The sequence below is a fragment of the Amblyomma americanum genome, chromosome 1 (genome assembly GCF_052857255.1).
Source record: "Amblyomma americanum isolate KBUSLIRL-KWMA chromosome 1, ASM5285725v1, whole genome shotgun sequence".
Classification (NCBI taxonomy): domain Eukaryota; kingdom Metazoa; phylum Arthropoda; class Arachnida; order Ixodida; family Ixodidae; genus Amblyomma; species Amblyomma americanum.
Window position 1 is genome coordinate 500,259,306 of NC_135497.1, and position 26,763 is coordinate 500,286,068.

Below are 26,763 nucleotides of genomic sequence, written 5' to 3' on the forward strand. Positions count from 1 at the left end.
AAATCAAGAAATGCAAGACGAAGATCGGCAAGATGCTTTGACATTTTTAAAGGAACAAGTCTTACTCCTTTTAAGCAAGTCACCCCGCTACCCTTCAGAGTTGTTGCTATTTTGCAGCCTCCAATTTACCATCTCTCCTCATGCTTACAGGTACTTGCGTAACTGCGGAGGTCTCACATTGCCGCATGAGTCTACGATCAGGTGTGTATGCAATGCATATGTTATAAATCCAGCAGCTGAGCAGCAGATGCTTCTTTCCTGCTTTATGCGAAGAAGATGGCGAGTACAATGAAGGACCATGAAAAGTAAGTGGTTCTCATGATGGATGAGATCCATCTACAGGCGTATTTTGATTATAAGAGTGGCAAGATTGTCGGCACAGCCAGCAACACTTCAAATGCAGCAGACAGGTCATGTCTTTATGATTCAAAGCCTCCTGTCATCACAGAAAAGTGTTGTTCACATTTTGCCAGTTCAACAAATCAATGCTCAACAGCTGAACACTGTGCTCCGTAGCATCATAAATGAGCTTGAAAAGGTTGAGCTTCGCATCATTGCAGGCATCACAAATAACAACTCTATCAATAGGAAAACAATGTATCTTTGGTTTGTCATCAAAAGTCAGCAGCTCCTATCCTCACCCATCACATCCCACTCGTCCTATTTATTTTATTATTGGCCCTGTTCCCTTGTTCAAATGTATTCGGAACAATTGGATCAACCAAAACAACCATGGAACATGCATGTTTTTTCCTTCACTTATGAATTTCAACTCCAACCCTAAAATTATCACCGCTTCGTTCAAGACCCTCCGTGATCTTCACCTAAAAGAAGAACACCACCTTATCAAGGCTACTCCAACACTTTCAGTAAAGGCCCTCAATCCAATATGGAAAGGCAAAATGTGAACCTTGCACAGAGAGTGTTCAAACTATCAACCATACCTGCTCTAGAAACATGCGGTCAACACGATGTACTGCAGCATGCAATTGGAACAGCGGAAATTTTAAAGGTTGTCGAAACCTGGTGGAGGATTGTTAGTGTGAAGTTGCCCAGCAAAACACGCCGGCTTCGTGATGACCTGCAGACTCCTATTGCAGAAAAGTTGTGTCCACAGGTTGAATTCCTTCGAATCATCATGCAGTGGCTTGACCTCTGGGAGAGTTCGAAGTTTGACAATGGAATTCTCAGTCGGGAGACCCACAGTGCCTTGAGTCTCACTACGGAAGCCTTGGTCAAGATGATAAACTATTGCCTTGAAGACCTTGGATTTGACTACGTACTTCTCGGAGAGTTCCAGACAGACTGCTTGGAGGAAAGATTTGGCAAGTATAGGCAGTTTTCCGGGTCGCGGTACCATGTGTCCATCAGACAAGTGTTCGAATCCGAACCCAAGGTTCGCCTACAAATAGCCCTGGCGCTTCCAGACATGGATTCAGGGCCACCTTCTGTCAGCATTGATGAGGCGATTCTACAGAGGTTCAACATTGAAGTAAATGACAAGGACTTCGAAATGAAGGCACAAAATCTGCCAGCTATAATGTACATGGCCGGATACAGCGCCCATGCAACACTTAAAAAACGTGCATGCACTGCTTGCCGAGCAAATTTGGTAGTAGTTGAAGACATCATAACTGAGAATGCTGAAAATATAGCAAACATGAATCGCGGAGGGCTCAAGTTCCCCCAACCTGCAGTTGCTAATGCTGTAATGACTACTGAAATCGTCCTGGACAAGCTGCGAAGTGAAAAATATGTTGTGCATTTCCATTCTCTAGCGAACCAAAGGTAAGCCCTTTTCACACTGGCTACCAACCTGATAAGAGACGGTGAAAGTTTCGACGAATGTCAAAGCGGTTATAGACCTCACTTGGTCATGCATCACATTCCTAGCGCTGCAACAAACATTCTGCTGAAAAACTATTGTAAAAAGAGGAACGACAGTCTTGTGCAAGCAAAAGTTGCTCAAAAACGGAAGCTTAACACTTTGACACTTTGACTGTTCTGACTCCTTGTGTCGCACACCTCTGAAAGTTTTCTGAATGCTTGTCTCTGTAATAAACATATCCGTGAAAGACATGAGAGAGCAAAATGGGAACACGGACGAGTAAGAGAACAGGACGAGCGCTGCACTTTCAACAGGATTTATTCAAGGATGAGCGTTTATGTAGCCTCTGCTCATATCCAAGCTCTTAATCGCAGTTGACAATATTTGTCAAAAATGCCCGTAGAAAGCGAAACGTGTCATTTTCCTTCATACCATGTTGCCTGACTGTTTTTCGGGCAATCATACGGGCAGCTTGTTCATTCACGTCACGGATCTTTTTTAGTGTGAGTGAATTATTGCCTCTGTTGTTGAAGCCCGAGCATTTAATCTGTGTAATAAGAAAAAATGCGAGTTTTTAGTGCGCCTTATGTGTGTGTTGTCTCTATCATTCTTTACATCGGCGCTGGACGCTTGAACTCTATAGAGGCATATACTTCACGGCTACAAGTCGTCCGACAGCCGACCAGGTATACAGAAAGAAGCGTCTTTAGTAACTTCAATATTGAGTGCCTCCTTATCCTTCTTACTAAACAAGGCAGCCCACGCACCTATACAGAGCAAGTTTCAAGGCTGCTAGTTTGTTCTTTCAGTGCTTCCTTTTGTACTGGACTCTTTGAGCTGCTTTCAGACTGAGATTTATTGAGTAGAACGGGCTTTTTTCAACTTTTTCTGCTGTCACTCTTTTCACCTCTTGTATTTGCTTATTTTTACTCCACCGATCTTAGCCATATTTAGCCCACTTCCACCCAGAATTTTCAGTCGGCCTATTCCTTCCTCAAATGTTTCCTTTCTCTTTTCCTTACTTGCGGCGGTTAGCTCCACAAGCTTCAAATATAAAGTCAAAGCCTTCTGACCGCTCTTTCCTAGAGTTTGCTCCTGTAGTGTTTCCTTTAGTAGTCGACTCTGTGAGCTGCTATCAGACACGAATTCAATGAGTGGCACAGAGTTTATTTCACCATCACCAGGTGTTTTGGTCCTCATCTCTTGTATTAGCTTCGTTTATATTGCGACGGTCTCAGTCATTTCTTGCCCACTCCCTATCATATTTCTAATCGTCCTATTCTCTCTCTAATGTGTTCCTTCTCCTTTCGTTACTAGCTGCGGTTAGCTCCACTTGCTTCAAATTTAAAATCATATCCTTCGGAGAACTCTTGCTATTTGCTTGTTACTTCAACTTTTTCGTTAGTAGTAGACTTTATGAACCACTATGAGGTTCGGAGTCAGTCAGTGATACGGGGTTTATTTCAACATCACTAGGTGTAGTTGTTACGAGCCTAATCAATGTAGGCGTTCACACAGTCTAAAACATGAATCGTTGACTATTGAGCACTCGCCTGGTAAGAGCGCTGTTCCGAATGCAAGATGTCAAACTTTCATCGCTCACCTGGCGAAATAGAGGGGTCAGATAGGCATACTGCCTTTAGCTGTGCCGCCAAGCCCACTGAAGGGACCTCTGAGATGACTCCCGGTTTTTCTCCCGAGCTCCGCACACAAGTGGTCACAAGATTTTGGCACATATGGAACTGCATCTTAGATAAGGAAGTCTTTCCCTCGATGACCGATGACACTGGTGTGTGCCCCAGTCAATCGACCTTTTGTGACACATCGCCTGCCTGGCCTGCACCTAAAAAAGAATGGGAAAAGCATTATTGCTCTTGCTTTGCAATCAAGTGCGGTATGGCTAACTTGAGGCTGAAATAGAAGTAGTAGTAGGCGAGGTCTTCTGCTGCGGCTGGTGTCCTTATTTCAGGACTCCAATGGTCATGGCTGTTTCTTGTTTGGGACACCAGGTTAGGCTGGATCGTCAGGTAACAGCTGGACAGGGCGGCCTCCCTCTCTGCAGTCCCACGTGACGTGATATGCTATGGGTCTCTCGTCGCGCCACTGGCATGTGTGTGTATAGTGTACAGGAAATATTGTGCTTTATTTATGCAAATTTTGGAAGGTGTTGGTTTGGAATTACCTCCAGCCACTAGATTCCTGCGCTCTCAGCCCCTTGTGGGAAGGAGTTGTCGCACTGACCAAAAGTATTGCAACCTGAATGACTCTGAAAACATGCTCACCTGAAAACAGCCACTTCATGGTCTCAAATGTGCTGCAGAAATTTCCCACATCGAAGCCTTTGACACACGTATAACAGATACAAAAACAAATGTTGCATTTTGAAACCTTAAAGATATTGGGGTCACATTCGTCTGTAAAGAAAAACACTCGGGTTATGGCCTTTCTGTGGGACAGAAGTGAAGGTGATAATTTGGCATCATGTGATATTTATTTCCTCTGTTACACAAAGACATCCCCCATACGTAGCTAGATCTTTGTTTTCTTATAATATGCGTGCTTCAAGTGGTGAGCCTTTTCCGCTGTCATACATAGGGAGCTTGTTTTCGTATTCTTTAATTTAATATTGAGAGGCGCTAATTTCGAAGCTGGAGTTTCGCTTCCTATGTCAGCCGGTTCCGTCTCGCCATAGCAGGATGTTTAATGCTTCCTCCTATGAAATAGCTCCAACATGCTTGTCCTCGCAATTGAGGTTGCTGTACGCTCTCTGGTCTGCTATGTATTCGACTGAAAACATGGCGTGACTTATGCTCCCATAGCTGGCTTATTCACAGGCACCGTATTACATCGGGAACAAGAATTTGCTACCTAGATAATATGTATATATGTAAAACATACCGTAGAAACACAATGTTGTTATATCTTAAACAATACTGGTTTATAACTTTTCTTTAGTACTTGGTAGATTTATTCAATATCACAACATTTAGGGGAATCCAGCATTAATGATCACATAGTTCCCGCTGTTGCACAGGGATTTGCAGTGTGTCTAGTTAAGATCAGATCTGAAATGTACAGAGGCTTCACATAGCCCAGGTACACCTATATCAGACGACAACGGATGGCACACCGTCTCTGGTTGGTGCGATGTTTAGTGGAACCCCTCAACGTGGAGTGGTAAACCCAATGGCAGCCACACGGCTCCAAGGGAAAGCTATACAGCTTACCCAGAAACCTCGTCGTAGCTGAAGAAAAATTCGACCTGGTCCGAACCCAGAACCACCGCCACACCGGAGGAGTCACAGTACACACTGGGCTACCCTGGAAGGCAAGCATATGGTAGGGAAGGGGGGAGCACCAACTGAGCCACTGGGGAATATAGCATATGGTAAAGAGGCAGCGTTTTACTGAGCTGCCCAGGAAGGCTAGTATATTGTCACGTAGTGGTGACGGCAGTCGAAGCAGCGATGAAGACGGACGAAAGGATCTTCTAAAAGAACTGTTTATTGGGCTGACTTGCACCCAAAATGGACTGAATCACTCGGCGGCGGCGAAGCGACAAGCGTGCTCGGCGGTCGTCGAACAGAATGCCCGCCGCTGTCGGCCGTGCTCAATTTAAAGCTGATAGCGAACATTCGAGATAAAGGGCGCAAAGTTACTAGAACATTCCGGAACAACGTAGAATCAGCTTTGCCTGGCTGCGATCAATCGAGATAAATCTAGTCGCGTCTTGCGTCGCAAACAAAGCGATAAGGTGGTGTCGCGGCAGATTTGAAAAACGAATAAACACTGCAAATATTCGCGGCATTACTCCCCTCTCAAAGAAGCATCGACCCGATGCATCAAAACAAATAATGCGACTAGTAAGGGAAAAAAAACGGATCTTGCGAAAATAGAGCATGGAAATGCAGCGGCCTTTAGCGCGCATAATACGGCTTCAGACGGACTACATGGACAACTTCTGGTCGTACGCGGCGTCGCTGGGATGCAGTCAGTGCGTCAGGGATGACTTCATAATCCAGTTCACCCAGCCGACGAAGAACCTTGTACGGGCCGAAATAGCGGCGCAAAAGCTTTTCACTCAATCCACGGCGGCGAATGGGCGTCCACACCCAGACTGGGTCTCCTGGCTTGTATTCCGCGTTGCGTCTTCGTAGGTTGTAGCGTCTGGCGTCGGACCGCTGCTGATCTTTGATCCGTAATCGGGCAAGCTTTCGAGCTTCTTCTGCGCGTTGAAGGTAGGCGGCAACGTCGACGTTCTCTTCTTCTGTAACGTTGGGCAGCATGGCGTCTAGCGTGGTCGTGGCATCCCTGCCATGGACGAGCCTAAAAGGCGTCATCTGGGTGGTCTCCTGCACTGCGGTGTTGTAGGCGAAGACGACGTAAGGCAGGATGACATCCCAGGTTCTATGTTCGGCATCGACATACATAGCGAGCATATCGGCGATGGTTTTGTTCAGGCGCTCGGTCAGTCCGTTGGTCTGCGGATGGTATGCAGTTGTCCTCCGGTGGCTGGTTTGTCTGTAGCGCAGGATGGCTTGCGTGAGTTCCGCCGTAAATGCTGTTCCTCTGTCCGTGATGAGCACATCGGGGGCGCCGTGTCGAAGAAGAATGCACTCCACGAAAAATTTGGCCACTTCTGCTGCTGTTCCGTTCGGTAGGGCTTTCGCCTCGGCGTAGCGGGTCAGGTAGTCGGTCGCTATGATGATCCACTTATTTCCAGATGTTGACGTTGGAAAAGGGCCAAGCAAGTCCATGCCAATCTGCTGAAAGGGTCTTGAGGGAGGTTCAATGGGGTTCAGAAATCCTGCTGGTCGTGTGGGAGGAGTCTTTCGTCGCTGACAATCTCGGCATGTTTTCACATAGTGTGCGACATCGGCAGACAGTCGGGGCCAGTAATACTTGTCTTGAATGCGGCGGAGGGTGCGAGTAAACCCGAGATGTCCAGCTGTCGGCTCGTCGTGTGAAGCCCGTAGAACTTCTTCGCGGAGACAAGTAGGTACAACAAGGAGGTAGGCCGTTGTGTTCGCTGTAAAGTTCTTCTTCACAAGGACCTCATTCTGCACACAGAAAGAAGACAGTCCTCGCTTGAATGAAGCGGGGGGTGAAGAAACCTTGCCTTCCAGGTACTCGATGAGGCCTTTTAGGTTGGGGTCCGAGCGTTGCTGCTGAGCAAAAGAGCTTGCGCTGATGGGTCCCAGGAAGGCGTCCTCATCGTCGTCCAGCGGCGGTGCATCTACAGGGGCTCGTGAGAGGCAATCGGCGTCAGTGTGCTTGCGTCCGGACTTGTAAACGACGGTGACGTCAAACTCCTGGAGACGCAGACTCCATCGAGCGAGTCGGCCAGAGGGATCCTTCAAATTGGCAAGCCAGCAGAGCGCGTGGTGGTCGCTGACCACCTTGAACGGCCGTCCGAAGAGGTAGGGGCGGAATTTCGACGTAGCCCAGATGATGGCAAGGCACTCCTTCTCAGTGGTCGAATAGTTAGCCTCGGCCTTAGAAAGGGAACGGCTAGCGTATGCGATGACCTTCTCCAGCCCGTCACTTTTTTGAACGAGAACGGCGCCTAGTCCCACGCTGCTTGCGTCGGTATGAACTTCAGTATCGGCGTTGTCATCAAAATGCGCAAGGATCGGTGGGGACTGTAAACGACGCTGAAGTTCTTTGAAGGCTTCTGCTTGCGGCATTTCCCATTTAAACGGCACGTCTGCCTTCGTCAGTTGGGTCAGGGGCTCGGCGATGCGCGAAAAGTTTTTCACAAATCGTCGGTAATATGCGCATAGTCCGAGAAATCTGCGCACTGCTTTCTTATCGGCCGGCGGTTGAAACTGTTCAATAGCGGCTGTTTTCTGCGGGTCTGGGCGTACTCCTTCCTTGCTAACGATGTGGCCTAGAAACAGCAGCTCTTCGTAGGCAAAGTGGCATTTCTCTGCTTTCAAGGTTAGGCCAGACGACTTGATTGCGTCTAGTACTGTTCGAAGTCTTTTGAGGTGCTCTTCAAAGTTCGAGGCGAAGACAACGACGTCATCTAAATATACCAGACAAATCTGCCACTTCAGGCCTGCCAGCACTGTATCCATTACTCGCTGAAACGTCGCTGGTGCGGAACAGAGACCAAATGGCATCACCTTGAACTCAAACAGCCCATCCGGAGTTATGAATGCTGTCTTCTCGCGATCTCTTTCGTCGACCTCAATTTGCCAGTAGCCGCTCTTGAGGTCCATCGATGAGAAATATTTGGCGTTGCAGAGGCGGTCCAGTGTGTCGTCGATGCGGGGGAGGGGGTAGACGTCCTTCTTTGTCATGTTGTTCAAGCGGCGGTAATCCACGCAGAATCGAAGTGCGCCGTCTTTCTTTCTCACTAGAACAACCGGTGCCGCCCATGGGCTGTTTGAAGGCTGGATGACGTCGTCGCGAAGCATTTCTTCGACTTGGTCCCGGATGGCTTGTCGTTCTCGCGGAGACACACGGTAGGGGCTTTGACGGAGAGGTCGGACGTGTTGATCCGTTATAATGCGATGCTTGGCAATTGGAGTCTGTCGCACCTTCGGCGATGTCGAAAAGCACTCACTGTAGTTTTGTAGCAGATTGCGGATCTGGTCTTGTCTGTTCCGGTGCAGGGCTGGGTTGATGTCGAAAGTGGGCGAGTTCTCTTGGTCAGACGGATCTTCTGCGGAGGGGTCGGAGAGGGCGAAGGAATCTCGTACGTCAGATATTTCGTCGTAGAAAGCAATCGTCGTTCCTCTGTTAATATGCCGGTATTCTTCGCTGAAGTTAGTCAGCAGTACTTCGGCCTGGCCATTGCGGAAATGTGCGATGCCTCTTGCGATGCTGATTCCTCGGTCTAGTAGCAACTGCATGTTCCCCTCGATGATGGCTTCAGTGTTTATGGCTTTCATGGCGCCTACGGTCACGATAACGCTTGAACGGGGTGGGACGCTCACTTCTTCCTCCAGGACACTTAGGGCAACGTGATTTTCCCGAGTTTTCATCGAAGCGATGGCTTCGTTCGTCGAAAGCGTGATCAGCTTGGATCGCAGGTCGATGATCGCCTGATGCTCATTAAGGAAATCCATACCCAAGATCACTTCGCAGGAGCATTGTGGTAGCACAACAAAGGTCGCAGGATAGGTATGTCCTTTGACAGTCACTCGCGCTGTGCATTGTCCTGATGGCGTAATGAGGTGGCCCCCAGCGGTGCGAATTTGTGGGCCGTCCCAAGCCGTTGTGACTTTTCTGAGCTGCGCAGCGAATGTTCCATTCATCACCGAGTAATCGGCTCCTGTGTCGACTAGAGCGGCAACTTTCCGGCCGTCGATAGTCACTTCTAGGTCGGAGGTCCTGGCTCTTGCATTGCATGTCGCTCTCGGCGTCGGGTCACGGCTTCGTCGCGTATGCGAGTCACGGGTTGGGCGTGTGGTCGAAGCTCCTCTGGGTGGCGGCGTCGATTTCAAGGTAGCTTGCGTCGTGATCGAGGTTCTCATTGTGTGCGGCGTCGGTGCAGCGAGTGTCGGTTCTTCATGCGGCGTCGCGGGTGCAGCGTCTTCATGGGGCGTGGTCGGTGGAGGATCTTCGGCGTTTAGCTCGTGAGCAACCTCACCTCCAGAGGTTGCTGCCTTTAGTTTCCCCTACGGGGGCTGGGCGACCTTCCTCGTACCGCGGCTGCGTAGCTGCGGCGTGGCGACGCAAAGCGCGAGGTTGACGGCGATGGTGAGCGCGAAAAGCGGTTCGGCGTGTACTCTTCTCGACGCAGGTACTCGTAGATTTCGTGCGGACGTTGTCCGAAGCGTGGTCGTGGGGCGTTAACGGCAAATCCTCGAAGACCGATACGTCGGTACGGGCAGTGACGAAGAATATGGCCGGCCTCACCGCAATGGAAGCACAACGGCCGGTTGCCGGAAGTCCTCCAGGCGTCGCATTTCCTGGGGCTTGAGGGTCGGTCATTGGCTGGGCGGGCGGTGGCTGGGAGGCGGCGTTGTGGACCAAGTGGCTCATCTCGGGGAGGACGTGGGGGTTGTCGTTGGGGCTGAGCAGTCCTTACTGCAGCGGCGTAGGTCATGGCCTGGGGTTCTGTGGCCGTCGGGGTGCCAAGTGCCTGTTGCACTTCTTCCCGTACCACGTCCATCAGAGTCGATGCTTGTGGCTGTTGGGAGGATGGCAGTAATCGGCGTAGCTCCTCTCGGACGATTTCGCGGATAACGTCCCGCAAGCTGTCGCTGGTGGTCGCCGCCGTGTCCGAACGGATTGCATAGGCAGAGGAAGGGCGGTTGTACTGCCGAGCTCGGACGTCGAGGGTCTTCTCAATCGTGCAGGCTTCCTGCATGAATTCCTCGACCGTTTTTGGCGGCTGACGGACGAGGCTGCCAAAGAGTTGTTCTTTTACGCCGCGCATTAAGACCTGAACTTTCTTTTCCTCGGTCATCCCGGGATCGGCGCGGCGAAATAGGCGCTTCATCTCCTCGACGTAACTGCGGACGGGCTCATTCGGAAGCTGGATCCTGGACTCGAGGAGTCGTTCGGCTCTTTCTTTCCTCACGACACTGGTAAATACCTTCAATAATTCTCTCTTGAATAGCTCCCATGTCGTAAGGGACGACTCGTAGTTTTCGTACCACGTGCGTGCGGAGCCATCCAATGAGAAAAAAACGTGTCCAATCTTTGCCGCATCATCCCACTTGTTGAATGACGCCACGCGCTCAAATTGATCCAACCATTCTTCAGGGTCTTCGCCTAGGGATCCATTGAAAGTTGGCGGCACCCGCGGCTGCTGCAGTATGATCGGTGTCGACATCTTCGGCGAGATTGCGGTGCTCGTAGCCGCGTCTTTTCGCTGTCTTGTGCGGTCCGGCAGTTTCCCGAACTCAGGCTCCTCTCCCTGGAGACGTCAGCTGGCTCGCTGAGCTGCTGGCTCGTCCTCGGGTGCGAAGCGCTCAGGGCTGGCTTCACGACTTGAAGGGGGCGTCCGGAACATTGAAGTTACCCCGCACCTCCATCAGATGTCACGTAGTGGTGACGGCAGTCGAAGCAGCGATGAAGACGGACGAAAGGATCTTCTAAAAGAACTGTTTATTGGGCTGACTTGCACCCAAAATGGACTGAATCACTCGGCGGCGGCGAAGCGACAAGCGTGCTCGGCGGTCGTCGAACAGAATGCCCGCCGCTGTCGGCCGTGCTCAATTTAAAGCTGATAGTGAACATTCGAGATAAAGGGCGCAAAGTTACTAGAACATTCCGGAACAACGTAGAATCAGCTTTGCCTGGCTGCGATCAATCGAGATAAATCTAGTCGCGTCTTGCGTCGCAAACAAAGCGATAAGGTGGTGTCGCGGCAGATTTGAAAAACGAATAAACACTGCAAATATTCGCGGCAATATGATAGGGCGAGAGCATCATTGGTTGTTGAGCCGTCGCGTGATTTCTAAATGGTGACACCGCTAAATTGCATACAACGTTGTAATCTCCGCAAGCTTTACCTCGTATATACAGCTTTCGCTATAATATGCGAGCCTAAACCCAAAACTTATCGCTGGCATGTCGCACTGTTACAAGAATGCTCGACAGCAAACCAACCAGAATGGACAAAAACTAGATTAACCAGAGAGTGGGTGACAGACGCTCAGAAGTTAGATAGATAGCAAGAACTTGACTGTTTCTATGTTTAAGTAAAGAAAATAACAAGTTGAAAAGGCAGTAAGAGAAGAAAAGAAGAAATGAAAGAATTGGTAGAGGTTTGACGTAGTTAAAACGAGTAGAAGTCATTCTTCAACTGGAGAGGGCACTTAAGCTCCGCCTTGTGAATGTCAGACGATATTTTTAGTGGATTAATGCCCCTATCTGCAGAACTGGTCATTCTCTACTTAACATTCATAAATGGCGGTGAGTGCTCAAATCCACTGCCAGCGGTTAAAAGATGTGCCCCGCCGCGGTGGCTCAGTGGTTAGGGCGCTCGACTACTGATCCGGAGTTCCCGGGTTCGAACCCGACCGCGGCGGCTTCGTTTTTATGGAGGAAAAACGCTAAGGCGCCCGTGTGCTGTGCGATGTCAGTGCACGTTAAAGATCCCCAGGTGGTCGAAATTATTTCGGAACCCTCCACTACGGACCTATTCGTTCCTATCTTCTTTCACTCCCTCCTTTATCCCTTCCCTTACGGCGCGGTTCAGGTGTCCAACGATATATGAGACAGATACTGCGCCATTTCCATTCCACCAAAAACCAATTATTAATTATTATTAATTATTAAGAGATGCGCCACTGCACTGGCAGGTGGCTGGTTCTATCCCAGCCACCGTTAGGTATTGTGTGAACCATGTTGTTCTTCTTGAGCAGCTTTACGGGCAGCTGGCGCGATGCACGTCCGAAATTTTCCGAGCTTACCCGAACTACTCGAGTAAGCTCGGGTAGTCACCTCGTTGCTAACAACGGCACAAGGTCGTACGTGCATACGTAGAGTGAACGCATGTGCGGTGACAAGATTATTGATTGTGGTTGGTGAGCTTATGCGTGCTTTTGCACTAAAACTACAACATACATTCTAACAGTGTTCACAAGTGACGAGGGGCAACAGTTAGAGGTAAGTGTACGACAGCGCATCTGGTGAGCCTTCTTGTCATGGTACTACCTTTATACCGTCCATGCACTGTTTTGAATCTGGAAATTTTCCTAATAGCAGTATTTTTTTTCAAACACCGGTTATAAGTTGACTAGTTCTTGCGCCAGTAACCATTCTCTTGGCGGTTACCTGCAAGACTTTGATATGACTGGTATAAGAGCATGGTGTGGCGGCGGATATCACTTCACACGTCCAGAGTGCCACGCCCCCGAGTATAGCTCCATCGAATCTTCAAGCGAAAGCAACAGTGGTGCCTGGACAACGCAAAAATCTCTGGAGGAATATTATAGCGTACTCTCATGCGTGCATGTACAGTATGGTATTGAGCGTTAACATTCATCTTTAACGGCAAGAGCATGCTACTTATGTGTTAAGGCATACAAAGAGGTAGTTTACCCCGGACGAAAATCCCTTATGCAGCGCTTCCTGCTGAAAGGGCTCCCGGATATTTGGGTCTCAGACATGAACCTCAGAAGGCCCTTAGACAGCTGCACAACTCTTCGTTACCCTGCGGAGTAAAGGCATGAGAGTGACAGTTTCATCACACTCCCCTCTGCCTGATATAAAAATTAAAATTAGTTTCCAGTAAACGAAGTGGTGCAGTAGCTGTCTCATTTCTCTGTATACCCCTGAACCACGCCGTCAGGGAAAGGATGGAGGAGGCACTTGAAGAGGAAACAGAGAAAGATGTGCCGTAGTGGAAGGCCTCGGAATAATGTGAACTACCTAGGGATCTCTAACGCTCACGTACATTGCGCAGCACTTTGGCGATTCTTGCCTATATACGAGGGTCCAGTCTGAGGCGCAAATTAGCAGGGACCATGTGGAACATATGTGACCTCAATTTGTGCATACCCGAGAGCTCCCATTCTCCTCCTTCCTAGCGCCTTTCTGCAAGAATGTAGGGTGAAGTGCCAGTACCTATTCATGCCGTGCAGAGGAGGTTTTGCACTTAATCAGGTAATCTTAACGTGCATTGTGTTCTTACGGTGGGCGATCTGGCAGCTGCACTAATTGTAGTTCTGTTGCGCACAAGAAGTCTGCGAAACATTGCAAGCTATTTACCTTCGAATGTTCATGGCTTCACATGCAGATAAGAAATACAATTTCCCAGGGGTGTTGCACAATCCTCACACAGGGATGACTTGATCTCTGAAATAGCAGTGGCTCAGATAGGCAAAACAGGAGAGAAAAAAACATGAGTCAACCCGCACTCTGCATCGCTGCTAGAAGCGGAGCTTCTGTTCTTATGCACTACGTAGGTTATTTTCGTGTTTCAGTCTGTTCTCATTCTGTTTTCTTCTGTCCTATTGTGTACATATTCTCTCTCAGGTAAAATTGAACTTGCTTTATTCAGTCTGCGGAACTTCTCTTTTTTGCGACCTCGTCTGCCTACGTGGTCAAATAACCAGTAAAATAATGACATCTTCGATTATTCTAACGCATTAAGCTTACATGACCTAGAAAACAGTGCTGTCAGTTCGGTACTTTCTAGTGATGCAGTTTATATGACGTACTCAAAAATGCTGCCAAGTTGGTACTGTGACATTCCTTGTGTGCTACGAGGTACATTCCTTGTGTGTGCTACGAGGTACATTCCTTGTGTGTGCTACGAGGTACATTCCTTGTGTGTGCTACGAGGTTCCACGTTCGACGGCGCGGCGTAAACGGAGACCCAGATGACAGGCATCATCAATTACCCAGCCATGCTCGTTGAGAGTGACAACCAGAACGAAGGGGTTTAAGCCCAACCGGACCCAACCGGACCCGCCGCCACCGCCGCGGGGAAACAGGCTTTATCCTCCCCAATTGGCGTGGCGGTTCCAGGGGCGGCCCTTCCGAGCACATTCCAGGACAAGGGAACTGTCAGCGGGCCAGAGCGCGCCTTACCACAGCCGACGCTATGCGCTACCTCGAAGACAACATTCTTTCCCGCGGACTCAACACGTGAGGGGGGCGAGACCACGATGCGGTGGTATGTTTGTGCGCCCAAGTGAAAGCCCTAGCCCCCCCTCCTTCCCCTCCGGCGTGGGCGTCCTCACCCTAGGGAGTGTGGAGAAGAGGATATAAAAATCGAGAAGCAGTACGGAAGAGGCACACTCAGGACGACATCGTTCGCCAAGAGGGCCTTCAGCGCGGAAGCCCGACGGCGTGCAGCTTCTGCCAGCAACCGCTCGAGCCCAACTCCGGAGCCACTCCATCGCCCCCATGAAGTCGTCGGCACGTAAGCTCGGACGCCCCAGCCTCTGATGTATAATCTTAATCATGTGTAATTATTGAATATACCTGTTTGTTTAAACTGAGCCATACGGTGTCTCTTTGCCTCTCCGTCCCGTGTGGACCTGCGCATTATGGGGGTCATCACACTGGTGTTAGAAGTGGGGTCTCAAAAGCAAATGTCCTCTGAATGCTGTGACATTCATGACTTCAAAATTGTTATCAAAAGGGAATCACGGGACTGATTGTGGGACTTTTACCCCCATTTGAGAGGCTTGAGGCACTGGAGGGCTTGAGAAAAAAAAATGTCTGTATCTGAGGGAGCTCCCACTCCACAGCCGTCGCTAGGAGCAAGCATGCTGGCATTAGGAAGCGTCATTCCGACGTTTACGGGAGATAAGACAGGGGTTCCAATCTGCGATTTCTTTTCCATGCTAGAAGAGATTGGGAAAATGGGGGGATGGTCCGATGCTCAAATGCTGGGAATGGCGAGGTGTAAGATGGCAGGAGCTGCTCATGATTTTGCATGGCGAGACGAAAAAGTAAAATCCACAAAATCATTTGCGGAATTTAAGAAGCTTGCGTTTGAGCATTTCGACACTGAACCACGTCACGTGCGGGTACAGAGGTTCCGTGACGCCGGACAGATGGTAGGGGAGGACGTGCGAACATTTGCGTCGCGGCTTCAGCGCCTAGCACGCGATACGTTAATCAGGGAGGAGGAAGGAGACCAGCTAAGGAAGAAATACGCGGAGGATCTACTTAAAGAGGAAATGACCGCTTTGTTCGTGGCTGGTCTGCAAGACCCCGTGCGCCGGTTCGTGCTCTCGCGCAAGCCGAGCAATTTCGACCAAGCCGTGGAGGCCGCATTGGATGAGGAACGAAATGAGGCGTTAACGACAGCCGCAGCGAGAGTACGCGTCATAGAGAGAGCGGTGCTCAACCCTGAGGTTGCTCTCTTGACAGAGCGGTTAGATCGCTTGGAACAGCTGCTATCTCAGCAGGTAGAACGCCAGGTTGAAGCGCGCGCTCAACAGCGCCCATTCGCTGGAAACCGGAGACCGCCACAAAGCTACAGGCGCGGTATGCGAGATTTTGAATAAATCGTATGCTTCGCTTGCCAGGGTCGCGGACACATCGCCAGGTTCTGCCAAAACGAGCGCCGTGGGGAGCCACAAAGAGAAGCAGGCGAGACACGCCCTAAGCAAGCCTACAGCGGGGCTCCAGATACCGAGACAAAAAACTAGTTAGTCCTCCCCAGCCTGAGGAGCGTGGGGAGGGAGCAGTGGATGATGAGGTGGTGGTAGTTTGTGTGGCCGACGAGGCATGCCCTGTTGTGCGTTGCAAGTTAAATGGTTGTTGCATGGAATTGTTGATAGATACGGGGTCAAAGGTGACATTGCTTAAGGAGAGCAGTTTTAACACGCTTCGAAGGAAGGGGGACCGCGAGGTGTTGGAAGCGTCTGGTGGTATGGCAACCAAATTTGTAGGCATAACGGGGGATCCTCTTGGCATAAGTGGACTCTACCGGTTACACTTCTCTCTCGGCGGAATTGCATTGGAGCACCCCTGCTACGTATGCCCGGACACGGTGTCTCTGCCAAACGGAGTGTCAGGTATATTAGGGCAGGATTTTTTGAGAAAAGGGAAGGTAGTAGTCTCATTCTCAGAGGAAGAGGTTAATGCGGGCGGATCAAAAGTTCCGTTTTTGAACAGGAGAGGGGCTGAGATTCGCATTACCGATATTGACACCCGTCAAACAGTGGGATCATTGGAGAAGGTATATTCGCGGGTTGCCGTCAGGCTGGTCGATGAGGCGGTCGTCCTTCCTTGGTCGGAGCACATTTTGTACGCGTTTGTGCCTTCAGATGTAGAGAGCGGCGCCGTGGGAGTGCTTGAGCCGGTCGACTCTCTCAGCAATGGCCTGAAGGCAGCCGCGTGCCTCGTGACAGTTAATGACGCCCACAGAGTGCCCCTACGGGTGGTTAACTGTAGCCAGCAGCCACTGAGCCTTCCCAAGAACAAAACATTGGCTTTCTTCACCTCTGCGATAGAGAAACGTGAGCCCACCGATACGGTACTCGCAACTGTAGAGCATGCTAGTCCTCCGGCTGCTCCAAAGGTGTCATTCGAGCTTTCTCACGTAAATTCCAGGGAGAGGGAGGCTCTGGCTGGTTTGCTGAACGACTACTCGGAGGTATTCGCCGCGTCCAACCTGGATTTGGGCTGCTGTGGCGTTATAAAGCACAGGATAGAAACCGGCACTTCATCGCCCGTTTACCAGCGTGCGTACAGGATTCCTTACTCCCAACGTGAGGAGATGGAGCGGCAGGTGCAGGACCTGATTGATCGCGGCATTGTCGAACACTCAAAGTCACCCTGGGGAGCACCAGCACTATTGGTGGAAAAGCCAGATGGCTCGTATCGATTGGTAGTGGACTACCGCAAACTAAATGCCGTAACTCGCATCGATCCATACCCCATCCCCAATATACAGGAGACGCTTTCTCAGCTGGGCTCTGCCAGGTACTTCACGGTAGTGGACATGGCGGCGGGATTCTGGCAGATAGCAATGGATCCGGCAGATGCCGAGAAAACGGCATTCAACACGCCCTCAGGGCACTATGAATGGAAAAGAATGCCGATGGGTCTGGCCAACAGCCCTGCTGTCTGGCAGAGAACCGCTGATGTTATCCTGGCAGGTTTTCTGGGGAGGCTGTGCTTCGTGTATATGGATGACATTATCATATACAGTGACAGTTTTGATAACCATTTGCGCGATATTGAGCAGGTTTTGGTGCGACTAAGAGCAGCGGGTCTCAAGCTGAAGCCCTCTAAGTGCCAATTCCTCAAAAACGAGGTGAAATACCTCGGGCACGTTGTTTCAGCTGACGGCGTGCGACCGGACCCTGAGAAACTAAGGTGTGTCTCGGATTTTCCATCCCCGACTAGCGTCCGCCAGGTCCGGCAGTTTCTCGGCCTGATCGGTTACTACCGAAGGCACATAGAGGAGTTCGCCAAGCTCGCTAAGCCGCTCACCGCCTTAACAGCCAAAAATGTCGCCTTTCGCTGGGACGAAAACGCGGAGAATGCTTTTGGGGCCCTGAAAAGGAAGCTAATGAGTGCACCGCTGTTGCGCCACCCGGATTTTAATTTGCCCTTCGTTATGGCCACAGATGCGTCAAAGTTCGCAGTTGGTGCCGTGCTATCTCAGGTTATCGAGGGCAAAGAACATCCCGTTGTTTTTGCTAGCCGACAGCTGAGCCCCACAGAGCAAAAGTACGGAGCTACGGAAAGGGAGTGCCTCGCCGTTGTCTGGGCAGTAAAGCACTTCAGATGCTACCTTTACGGCCGCAAATTCAAGCTAGTCACAGACTGCCATCCTCTGAAATGGGTGATGAGTGTCAGAGACCCTAGCTCGCGACTCGCTAGATGGAATCTACACCTGCAGGAATACTGCTTTGAAGTTGAGCACAAGTCAGGAAAGACGCATCTGAATGCTGATGCACTCAGCCGCACAGCTGCCGTGGCAGCTATAGATGAGTTTGTCCCGTAGTCGACCCCGCCGAATTACGCACAGAGCAGTGCAAAGATCCTGACCTGAAGCGAATAATCGAAAGCTTAGAGGGCGCACCGTCTCACCCCGAACAGCTAGGTTATTTCATTGGCAAAGACGGCACCCTGTGTCGGCGCACGAGGCCAACCAGGAAAGGGAGACCAGAGAAAACCGCTTGGGAGAGAGTCGTCATACCTCGGTCGTGGACAGAAAGGGTTCTTCGCGCGTTTCACGATGCGCCATGCGCCGGTCATTTTGGCGTAGCGAAGACACGCAGGCGTGTGGAGCGTTTGTACTTTTGGAGTGGCATGCGACAGGATGTTAGAGACTACTGTGCGAAGTGTCATTCCTGTCTCGAAAGAAAAACACCCAAGGGACGAAGACCAGCTCCAATTCAGCCGTTCCCTGAGGTTTCGGCTCCCTTCGAGCGGACAGGTATGGACACAATGGGCCCCTTGCCCACGACCACTTCCGGAAACAAGTACATTTTAGTATTTGTCGATCACCTTTCAAAATACGCGGAAGCGGTAGCACTCCCAGATCAGAAGGCAGACACGGTTGCAAGAGCATTTGTTGAACAGATCGTGCTCCGACATGGACCCCCGAGGCAACTCTTGACAGATCGGGGAACGAACTTCGTGTCGCAGCTAATGAGGAGAGTTTGCGAGCTGCTTAAGATCGCTAAGAAGCAGACAACACCGTACCATCCGGCTTGCAACGGCGCGGTGGAGCGACTGAACCAAACCGTGGCCGGGTTCCTGTCGCATTTTGTTTCGCGCGACCAGCGGGACTGGGACTTGTGGCTCCCGTATGCAATGTTTGCCTACAATTCCGCAGCACACGAGAGCACGGGCGAATCGCCATTCTTTCTTCTCTACGGCCGAGACCCGGACCAGCCTAGTGAAGTGCCAGAGGGCCCCCGTCGTGTCCCATACGCTTCACTGGACGACTATAAGGTGGAGCTAGAATCGCGCTTGCAAGTGGCGAGGGACATCGCAAAGGAGGCCTTAAAGAAAGCGGCGAAGCGCAGGAAGGAGGTGCACGATCGCAGTGCTAGAGACGCGCCGTTTAATGTGGGGGACAGCGTGTACATTGAAAACTACCAAAGGCAGATTGGGCTAGCTCGTAAGTTCCAGACGAAGTGGAGAGGACCGTGCGAGGTTGTCGAGAAGCTTTCTCCGGTAAACTTCAGAGTCCGAGACGTGATCCGGCGCTTGATAAGGATACACGCAAATCGGCTCAAGTCGGCACCGGTTCAGTATTCACGAAATGAGGAAAGGGAAAGCGCGGATTTTGATGGGGACAGAAGTGAAGCGGAGCGCGCAGATAGTTCGCAAGAAACGCCCTCTCCTGCATTTGTTCGGCAGGCGCCAGAGGTGACGGCCAGAATGCCACCGGATTTACTTCATGCATTGCTAGAAGAAGAAGCGCGCGAGGTTGCCGCGCAGATAACGCCAGGAGAGGCTCCTGCCACGAGCCCTCGCGAGTCCCAAAGCAGACAAAGGGTCACAGACTTACTTAGTATGACTCATGAAGGCCGATATCCGCTGCGAAATCGGAAAGCTAAGTCGGACTAATGGTGTAAACAGAGCGGAGTTTTGAACTGGTTAGAATTGTGTAATGCCACAGCTCATAACATTGCTATATGCGTATGTGTTAAGTTATCGGAGTTGGTAGTTAAACCTTTCTGTCATTAAGTAACACCTTCACAGGGGAGCATGCGGAGCGCATGCAGAACCTGCCCTACTTCCTTTCGTTATCTATATTTTTGTCTGTGCCGTAATCGTGCTAGAAGTGGGAGCTCCTTTGTAACTGTGGTAAATTTATTTCGTCCAGTTTGGACTAGAAAGGAGAGGCTTGGGTGCTGAGTTTCATGTTTATCTGTAAAAGAAGATCAGTGCTGCCCCTGGAGACGCCAGTTATGACAGCGGAGGCATATGGTGTTGTGCAGTGGTGTTTAGTGCAGCGAAAAGTGTTTTGTCGGACGCTCTGTGCGAGGCGATTCAGAAAGACAAGGGGAGCTGCAGGGACTCAAATGTTCGGAGAACATTCTTCTGGAGGGTGAGCGAGTGTGACATTCCTTGTGTGCTACGAGGTACATTCCTTGTGTGTGCTACGAGGTACATTCCTTGTGTGTGCTACGAGGTACATTCCTTGTGTGTGCTACGAGGTTCCACGTTCGACGGCGCGGCGTAAACGGAGACCCAGATGACAGGCATCATCAATTACCCAGCCATGCTCGATGAGAGTGACAACCAGAACGAAGAGGTTTAAGCCCAACCGGACCCAACCGGACCCGCCGCCGCCGCCGCGGGGAAACAGGCTTTATCCTCCCCAATTGGCGTGGCGGTTCCAGGGGCGGCCCTTCCGAGCACATTCCAGGACAAGGGAACTGTCAGCGGGCCAGAGCGCGCCTTACCACAGCCGACGCTATGCGCTACCTCGAAGACAACATTCTTTCCCGCGGACTCAACACGTGAGGGGGGCGAGACCACGATGCGGTGGTATGTTTGTGCGCCCAAGTGAAAGCCCTAGCCCCCCCTCCTTCCCCTCCGGCGAGGGCGTCCTCACCCTAGGGAGTGTGGAGAAGAGGATATAAAAATCGAGAAGCAGTACGGAAGAGGCACACTCAGGACGACATCGTTCGCCAAGAGGGCCTTCAGCGCGGAAGCCCGACGGCGTGCAGCTTCTGCCAGCAACCGCTCGAGCCCAACTCCGGAGCCACTCCATCGCCCCCATGAAGTCGTCGGCACGTAAGCTCGGACGCGCCAGCCTCTGATGTATAATCTTAATCATGTGTAATTATTGAATATACCTGTTTGTTTAAACTGAGCCATACGGTGTCTCTTTGCCTCTCCGTCCCGTGTGGACCTGCGCATTATGGGGGTCATCACAGTACTTTAGAATCATGTTTGTACCCTTCTCCTCTGTACATGTGTTTATCTCTCCCACCGTCCCCTGTGTGATGTCCTCTTATGATCTTCTGGGTCAACAAAATGAATGAATAAATTAATGAACAAGAGTACGCATGATAGAATATAAGAATGAATGACAAACTTACACCAATCCCACAGGTATCCCTCCTTTCGCGAGCTTCTCTTCTGGAGATCACATAGGTGGCGTCCTGACATACCTGAAATTGAATGACGGAGCCTGCAGTCATGGCAAGCAAGGAAGAAAACGCAGATGTCATGAACACGGTAGAAAGCGCCGTATTCAACCATCCTCGTGAAAGCACCACCCCGGCATCCGAATCCTTTGACCAAGCACCTGGAACGAGAGAACGCTGAAATGGCACCTCCTCGCGGAGTATATAAAGCTGAGAAAAGAACGATATAGAAGAGTAAAACCTTCAAGATCGCTTGCAGCATACTGATCGAGTAGAGGCAGTAACCGTAAGAAACTGAGGAAAACGTCCAGCTTATAATGATAAGCTAGAGAACAGTATCTGCACTTTCCAAACGCCTGTACATGTTACCAAGAGGTCAATAAAGAAAACACGTTTGTAAACTATCCAGTCTTTTCAACGTTGCTCTTGAGAAGAACGCCTCGTCCCCTTCCTGCCTTATTCGACGCTAAGTTAATGCAGGCCTTTTCTAACTTTGGGAACAGTACCTAGTCTGTGGTAGCTAGATTTGTCAAGACCAAGCCTCCTGGATAATTAATAATGCTTTCCTACTTTTCCTGCTCAATTTTTCATTTCTGTGCAAGAGCAGAACGTGACCGACGCCGCACAAAAAACGGAATGCGCTGGCATTCTACAAATCTTGATACATATTGCAATAATGGCCATAACAAATCGGCTCCGTCCGCGATGTTCTTTTCAGCTGCTGCCTATCCATTAGACATCAATGTAAGCATTTTCAGGAAGAAGTCATTCCTCATAGAAGCGTGGCTTTCTTCACATTCATTACTGACTGAATTATATGTGAAGCTATTTTAAGCCTCCAACCATGCCACGCTGCTTAATGCCTTCGGGCCTTTAAGGGAAAAAAGAAATGAAATGTTATCTATCAAGAATAGCTAATCATAACTGGGAATTATACAAAACAACAATGATAAACCTCAGAAACAAATACGTCCCAATGGGTATCAAAACCCGAGGTAGCAGGCAAGGCAGAGAATCGTTAGTGGCTAATTTCCTGGCTCCTTAGAAGAGGCACTCTGCTTTCTACACGCTTCAAGAAACAAGCGCTAAACGTGTTCACATCGAAGCCCACTCAGTGGCCTCACCTTGCTCCCTAAAATTATCTACGGGACAGCTTTAATGCCTTTTTGCTACCTATGCGGAACAAATTTCAATACATTGCATCCTTACCGTCTTTTTGGGTTGTAGGTACAGCCCTGAAATATCCTTTGCGATGTGAAATTCCAACAGCTCATTTTGCCCAGTACTGTCGGCACAGGCATGTAACAGGTCATTGATGTGCCTTTTGGTCTCTTCCCCAAACCATCTGGAAGCTAACCACAAGAGAGATTCAGACCAGACTAATAATGAATTATGTTATGAAGAGAGATGAATAAATGAGAAATTCACAGGGAACCACTAGACATCGAGGCTACAAATTCTGCTGGTGGCGCGGCAATGGAGGTCTCTTTGCAGAGAAGGAACAAACAGACAAGTGGCATGCCTCGCTCGAACGCTTCAGTAGAGCGACTATTATACCGAGTATCAGTGAAGAGTTGAAAATAAGTACAGTACCTTGAAATACAACGACGTCATAATCTGAAGGCTTGGTACAAAACCAATATTGGAAGACACTGCCGAGTGCACACTCATTCCAACATCGTAGAAACATGCCGACACATTCCCAATAGCTCGTGTCCTGGTGTACCGCGCCTGGCGTGTTCAAGCCCCGCAGTCTTGTATGCAGAGCTCCTGCATCATGGGAGATCACACAATATAATGAATTAAAATCACAAAATATATTTAGCAGATTGCTTAAGGTGGCCTAGTCACGTAGTTATGAGTGCCTAATATCAAATGTTATCTTGAGCGAGGCTCTCACGCAGAACGCGAAACTACATAGCATTCAATTTTCATCTGTTAAGGCATGATGTAACACCTGCTTAACGATATAATTATGCCTTTTCAAACTTCGCACGTACTGGCTGTGAATTCGGCACACAGGATGTGTGAATAATTTGGTCGCTAATATCGTGCTGTACAGAAGCAGGACACCTTGTAGAAAAATCAAGGCAGTAATATATTCCGTTTTTCCCCTTACAAAGGCATTTATGGCTATAAAGCGAGATGAAACGAAACGAAAGAAAAATTCAAGTGCAAGTTGAGTACGCATAAAAGTTCCTCCAAATTTTCGATGTGCAAAACCCCGTATGTGTGCAGTGAAAACAAAAACAAACAGTTTCTGTACCTTCGTGGACAGAATACTTCCACGATGTGTGACAAAGTTCGTCCGCGGCTGCAAATCATTAAGGAAACACATGTGGGGCGAAACCCACATGTTCTGCAAAAATGCTGGCTAAAACATGACGCACCAATGGACCGCTGCACTAACACCTCAAAACTGATGTGATATCAAACATCATCCTCAAGTACACTGCTGAGGAGCACCTCATTCAAACGTAAAAAAAATGTAAAAAAAAACGAAGAGCTTCAGCCTGTCGTCTTTATGTCGCTGCGATCGCCAGTGTAGGTTTTGGTATTATTACGAGGCTTGGTCGTGCTTCACTTATTTATTTGAGAAGTCTCTGGAAAAGTTTTGTTTTCTAGATAATTCTCAAAACTTTTTAGGTGCACTTTTTTTAATTGTCAAAAACAGAAAAATTCACCCGTGCAAATTCTCACGTCGAGTGGTTTCGAAATAAAACTCAGTTCATGTGGGCAACAATGACATTTTCTGGCGGCAAAGTACTGTTATCAGGAGGTTCGCGCTTGGTTCATGCTTGGTTCATGCTACGCATCCGGAGACGCAAGCACTTTTATGCCGTTGTTCTAATCCGTTATCACAATAACACCGGTAAGGACACCACAACACGGTGCACCCAGCGATCTGACAGCAGCCAAGAACGGCGTGAGTCCGGCCCGCTTCGGCAATCTGCTGGGCCAGAGTAAGCCATCGTCTATGAACTTTTATTACGTATAATCGCTGCTCTTTAAGAGTTTTCTTGTTTTCTCACAGTGGCTATTCTTTATTTCTGTGCAGTAGATAACTACCGAAGAACGATGACATCAGCACCGCAGCCTCTCGCTGAAGATGGATTCCGCGATGCCTGAGCGGCGTCACCTCCGAGTATTCCGGCTGTCATACTGGTGCCGTTAGCTGTTTGCGATGGCCGCACTGATTATATGCCTGTTCTGGCACGATATTTCATTTTCGTAGGATTCCACGGCGCTCCACCGGCGTCATCTTCCAACACGGCTGAAATACTGGTGCCGATTCTTGATTCTGATCGCCGTTTCTGTTACAAGCCTGTTCCCGCACGAGATTGTGTTTTCCTACCAGAAGGACTCTGCGTGCTGCCGATGATTAATGCCGAGACACCGATGGAAGTCGACAACTCATCTGGGCCCTCTAGCTAAGAAGATGTTGTGGATTTCACCGATCAAGCTTCGTCCGGTGACGATCCACTCATCGATTTCTCGGTAGGGGATTAGACGGACAGTAGAGACTATTTTTATGCTCTCCGTGCATTTTTTTTGTTTTACCTCTGTTTACTTGACTGGTCTCAATCGCAAAAGTTTTGAAATGCCCTGGTCGAGACTCTAAAAAATGTCATGCGGTATGCATGAGTGCGCGATGTGTGAAATAAACGAGATAGCGGCGCCGATGAGTTTCCCGCCAAAATCCCTGTCGTGCTTCGGACATTTTCCTTCATTTAAGAATGGACGGTTCAGAATGTTATCACCCGTGTTCCTAGTTGGTAGGTTGAAACATGGGCTGTGAATTGTTAAATGCTGTAAAGGCAAGCGTTGCACAACGATTTTGAGACTTATAAAGACTAAAAGACGCACCACAGTCTTATTGCCATGGGAACATTGCATCAGATTGCACAAGGCTTTTGAACAGTGCTAACGACTTGGCTAAAATTAGTGTTACGTTAGTGCATAACATTTTTTAGCGCATAACTTTTAATTAAAGATTTTCGAACGCAGAGCTGGTCTCTTTGGTTTCAGTGCAGAGGGAGAATTTCACACTTGGGATGCAAGCTCCGGGCGGCTACGGCAGGCGGCGATACTAGCCTTAGGTGAAAATGCCTTTTGTAAAAATTCATTCCAAAAACGTCCGTGAGGTGTCGCTTGCAACCCGCTCGACCTCAGCTACTCGATATCAGTAGCTATCGTCTCCCCCCTTTAATCCGCAACTTGGAAAGGTGCACGGTAATATCTCCCACTATTCTGCCCATCGGTACAGCATTCTTCCCTCCGAACATTGTAGTGTCTTATCACGCTTTACTGCCATGTATATCCCTTACTTTTATTGCAGGATGAAGTAAGAATTGCAGTTACTCTTCAAGAAAGCGCGGCTAACAAAAACGAAAGGGGTCATTTTAGCTTAATAAACAAAATTCAAACACAGAGGACAAGCGCAGATAGGCAGAAATAGCAGCTCCTAAACAAATGTTGCGTTATAAAAACAAGCGAATGTTCACTGAAGTTCGTTTGCGTTTCACGTCCCAGCTTCGGCACCAGCACTGCAATCAGAACGTTTTAGGATACCGCTACCACACTGGCGCAGTCGGTTCCCGATGCGGTGACAATAGCGGCAGGGCTGTAACTACAACATTAAGCACACTTACAGAGTGTATGCGAGCACCGTACTAGCTCCGAACCGCAGTGGTAACGGCAAGAGTGCCCGTTAGCCGGTAGCACACATGCTTTAGATTTAACGTTTCACGCACCCCGAACACCCCGTACTCTTCAAGACAACAGCAGCAGCCTAAAATGCCGCTGTTTTGATTTCGAACGCCAACGAACACAAAGGAATGACCCTACGAACCGCTTTAGTGAAACTGCAACTCACCGCGTTCTCGGCTGCTTGGGAAGCGTACTACGAATGTCAAGAGTATCCATCCAGGTAGTGAGATTGCCCCCTCACCAATCCCGGCGAGAAATCGCCTCCACAGACATCACATTTGAAACCACATGCGCACACTTGCTCGCCATTTTCCTGGAGTCAAAACTAGCCTGCATCGAACATAAAGTCAATCCTCGCAGTACAAGACTTTCGGCGAAACTGCACATCACTACGTAGAGTTTCTTATCAAGGCAGCTTAATCATCGTACCCGAGCTGAGCTAGCAAAAGCATGAATGTACACCCCCATGCTTTTCACTTTCGCGCAAAAGGAGCGTATCTGTGAGCGCTTTTACGCTCTATCAGTCAAGGAGGAAAAGCAATCGCACAATACGAACTCGAACAATGGAGGTGGTTATCTCATAACAGGCTCGACAAGAGGCCAACGCCAAAGACAAAAGGCGTGCTTCAAAGTAGGCCAAGAAAGTTGTTCCTAAGCACTGTATATCTCAACGCGTGACTGCCGAGGTATCTCTCAGTGCACACCCTCCATTTCTTGACATATTTTTTCTTT

At 49.5% G+C, this 26,763-nt stretch overlaps 1 protein-coding gene and 1 pseudogene across 16 annotated transcripts in view; one reads left to right on the forward strand and one right to left on the reverse strand.

Moving 5' to 3' along the window:
- LOC144116125 (uncharacterized) overlaps positions 1-26,528 on the reverse strand; it is a 203,171-nt gene extending 176,643 nt beyond the window's left edge. For 4 of the 16 annotated variants that reach the window (XM_077650813.1, XM_077650812.1, XM_077650810.1 and 1 more), the window contains exons 1-7: positions 26,198-26,521; positions 22,915-23,091; positions 22,531-22,673; positions 21,274-21,345; positions 5,056-5,149; positions 4,111-4,242; positions 3,432-3,671 (exon numbers count right to left, since the gene is read on the reverse strand). In XM_077650813.1, the coding sequence (XP_077506939.1) occupies positions 3,631-3,671; positions 4,111-4,242; positions 5,056-5,149; positions 21,274-21,345; positions 22,531-22,673; positions 22,915-23,011 (579 nt within the window). In that variant the 5' untranslated portion in view covers positions 23,012-23,091; positions 26,198-26,521 and the 3' untranslated portion in view covers positions 3,432-3,630. The other 12 variants (XM_077650811.1, XM_077650819.1, XR_013311746.1 and 9 more) reach the window with 12 other exon arrangements.
- LOC144116123 (uncharacterized) lies at positions 5-2,035 on the forward strand (annotated as a pseudogene).
- Positions 26,529-26,763: the final 235 nt, after the last annotated feature.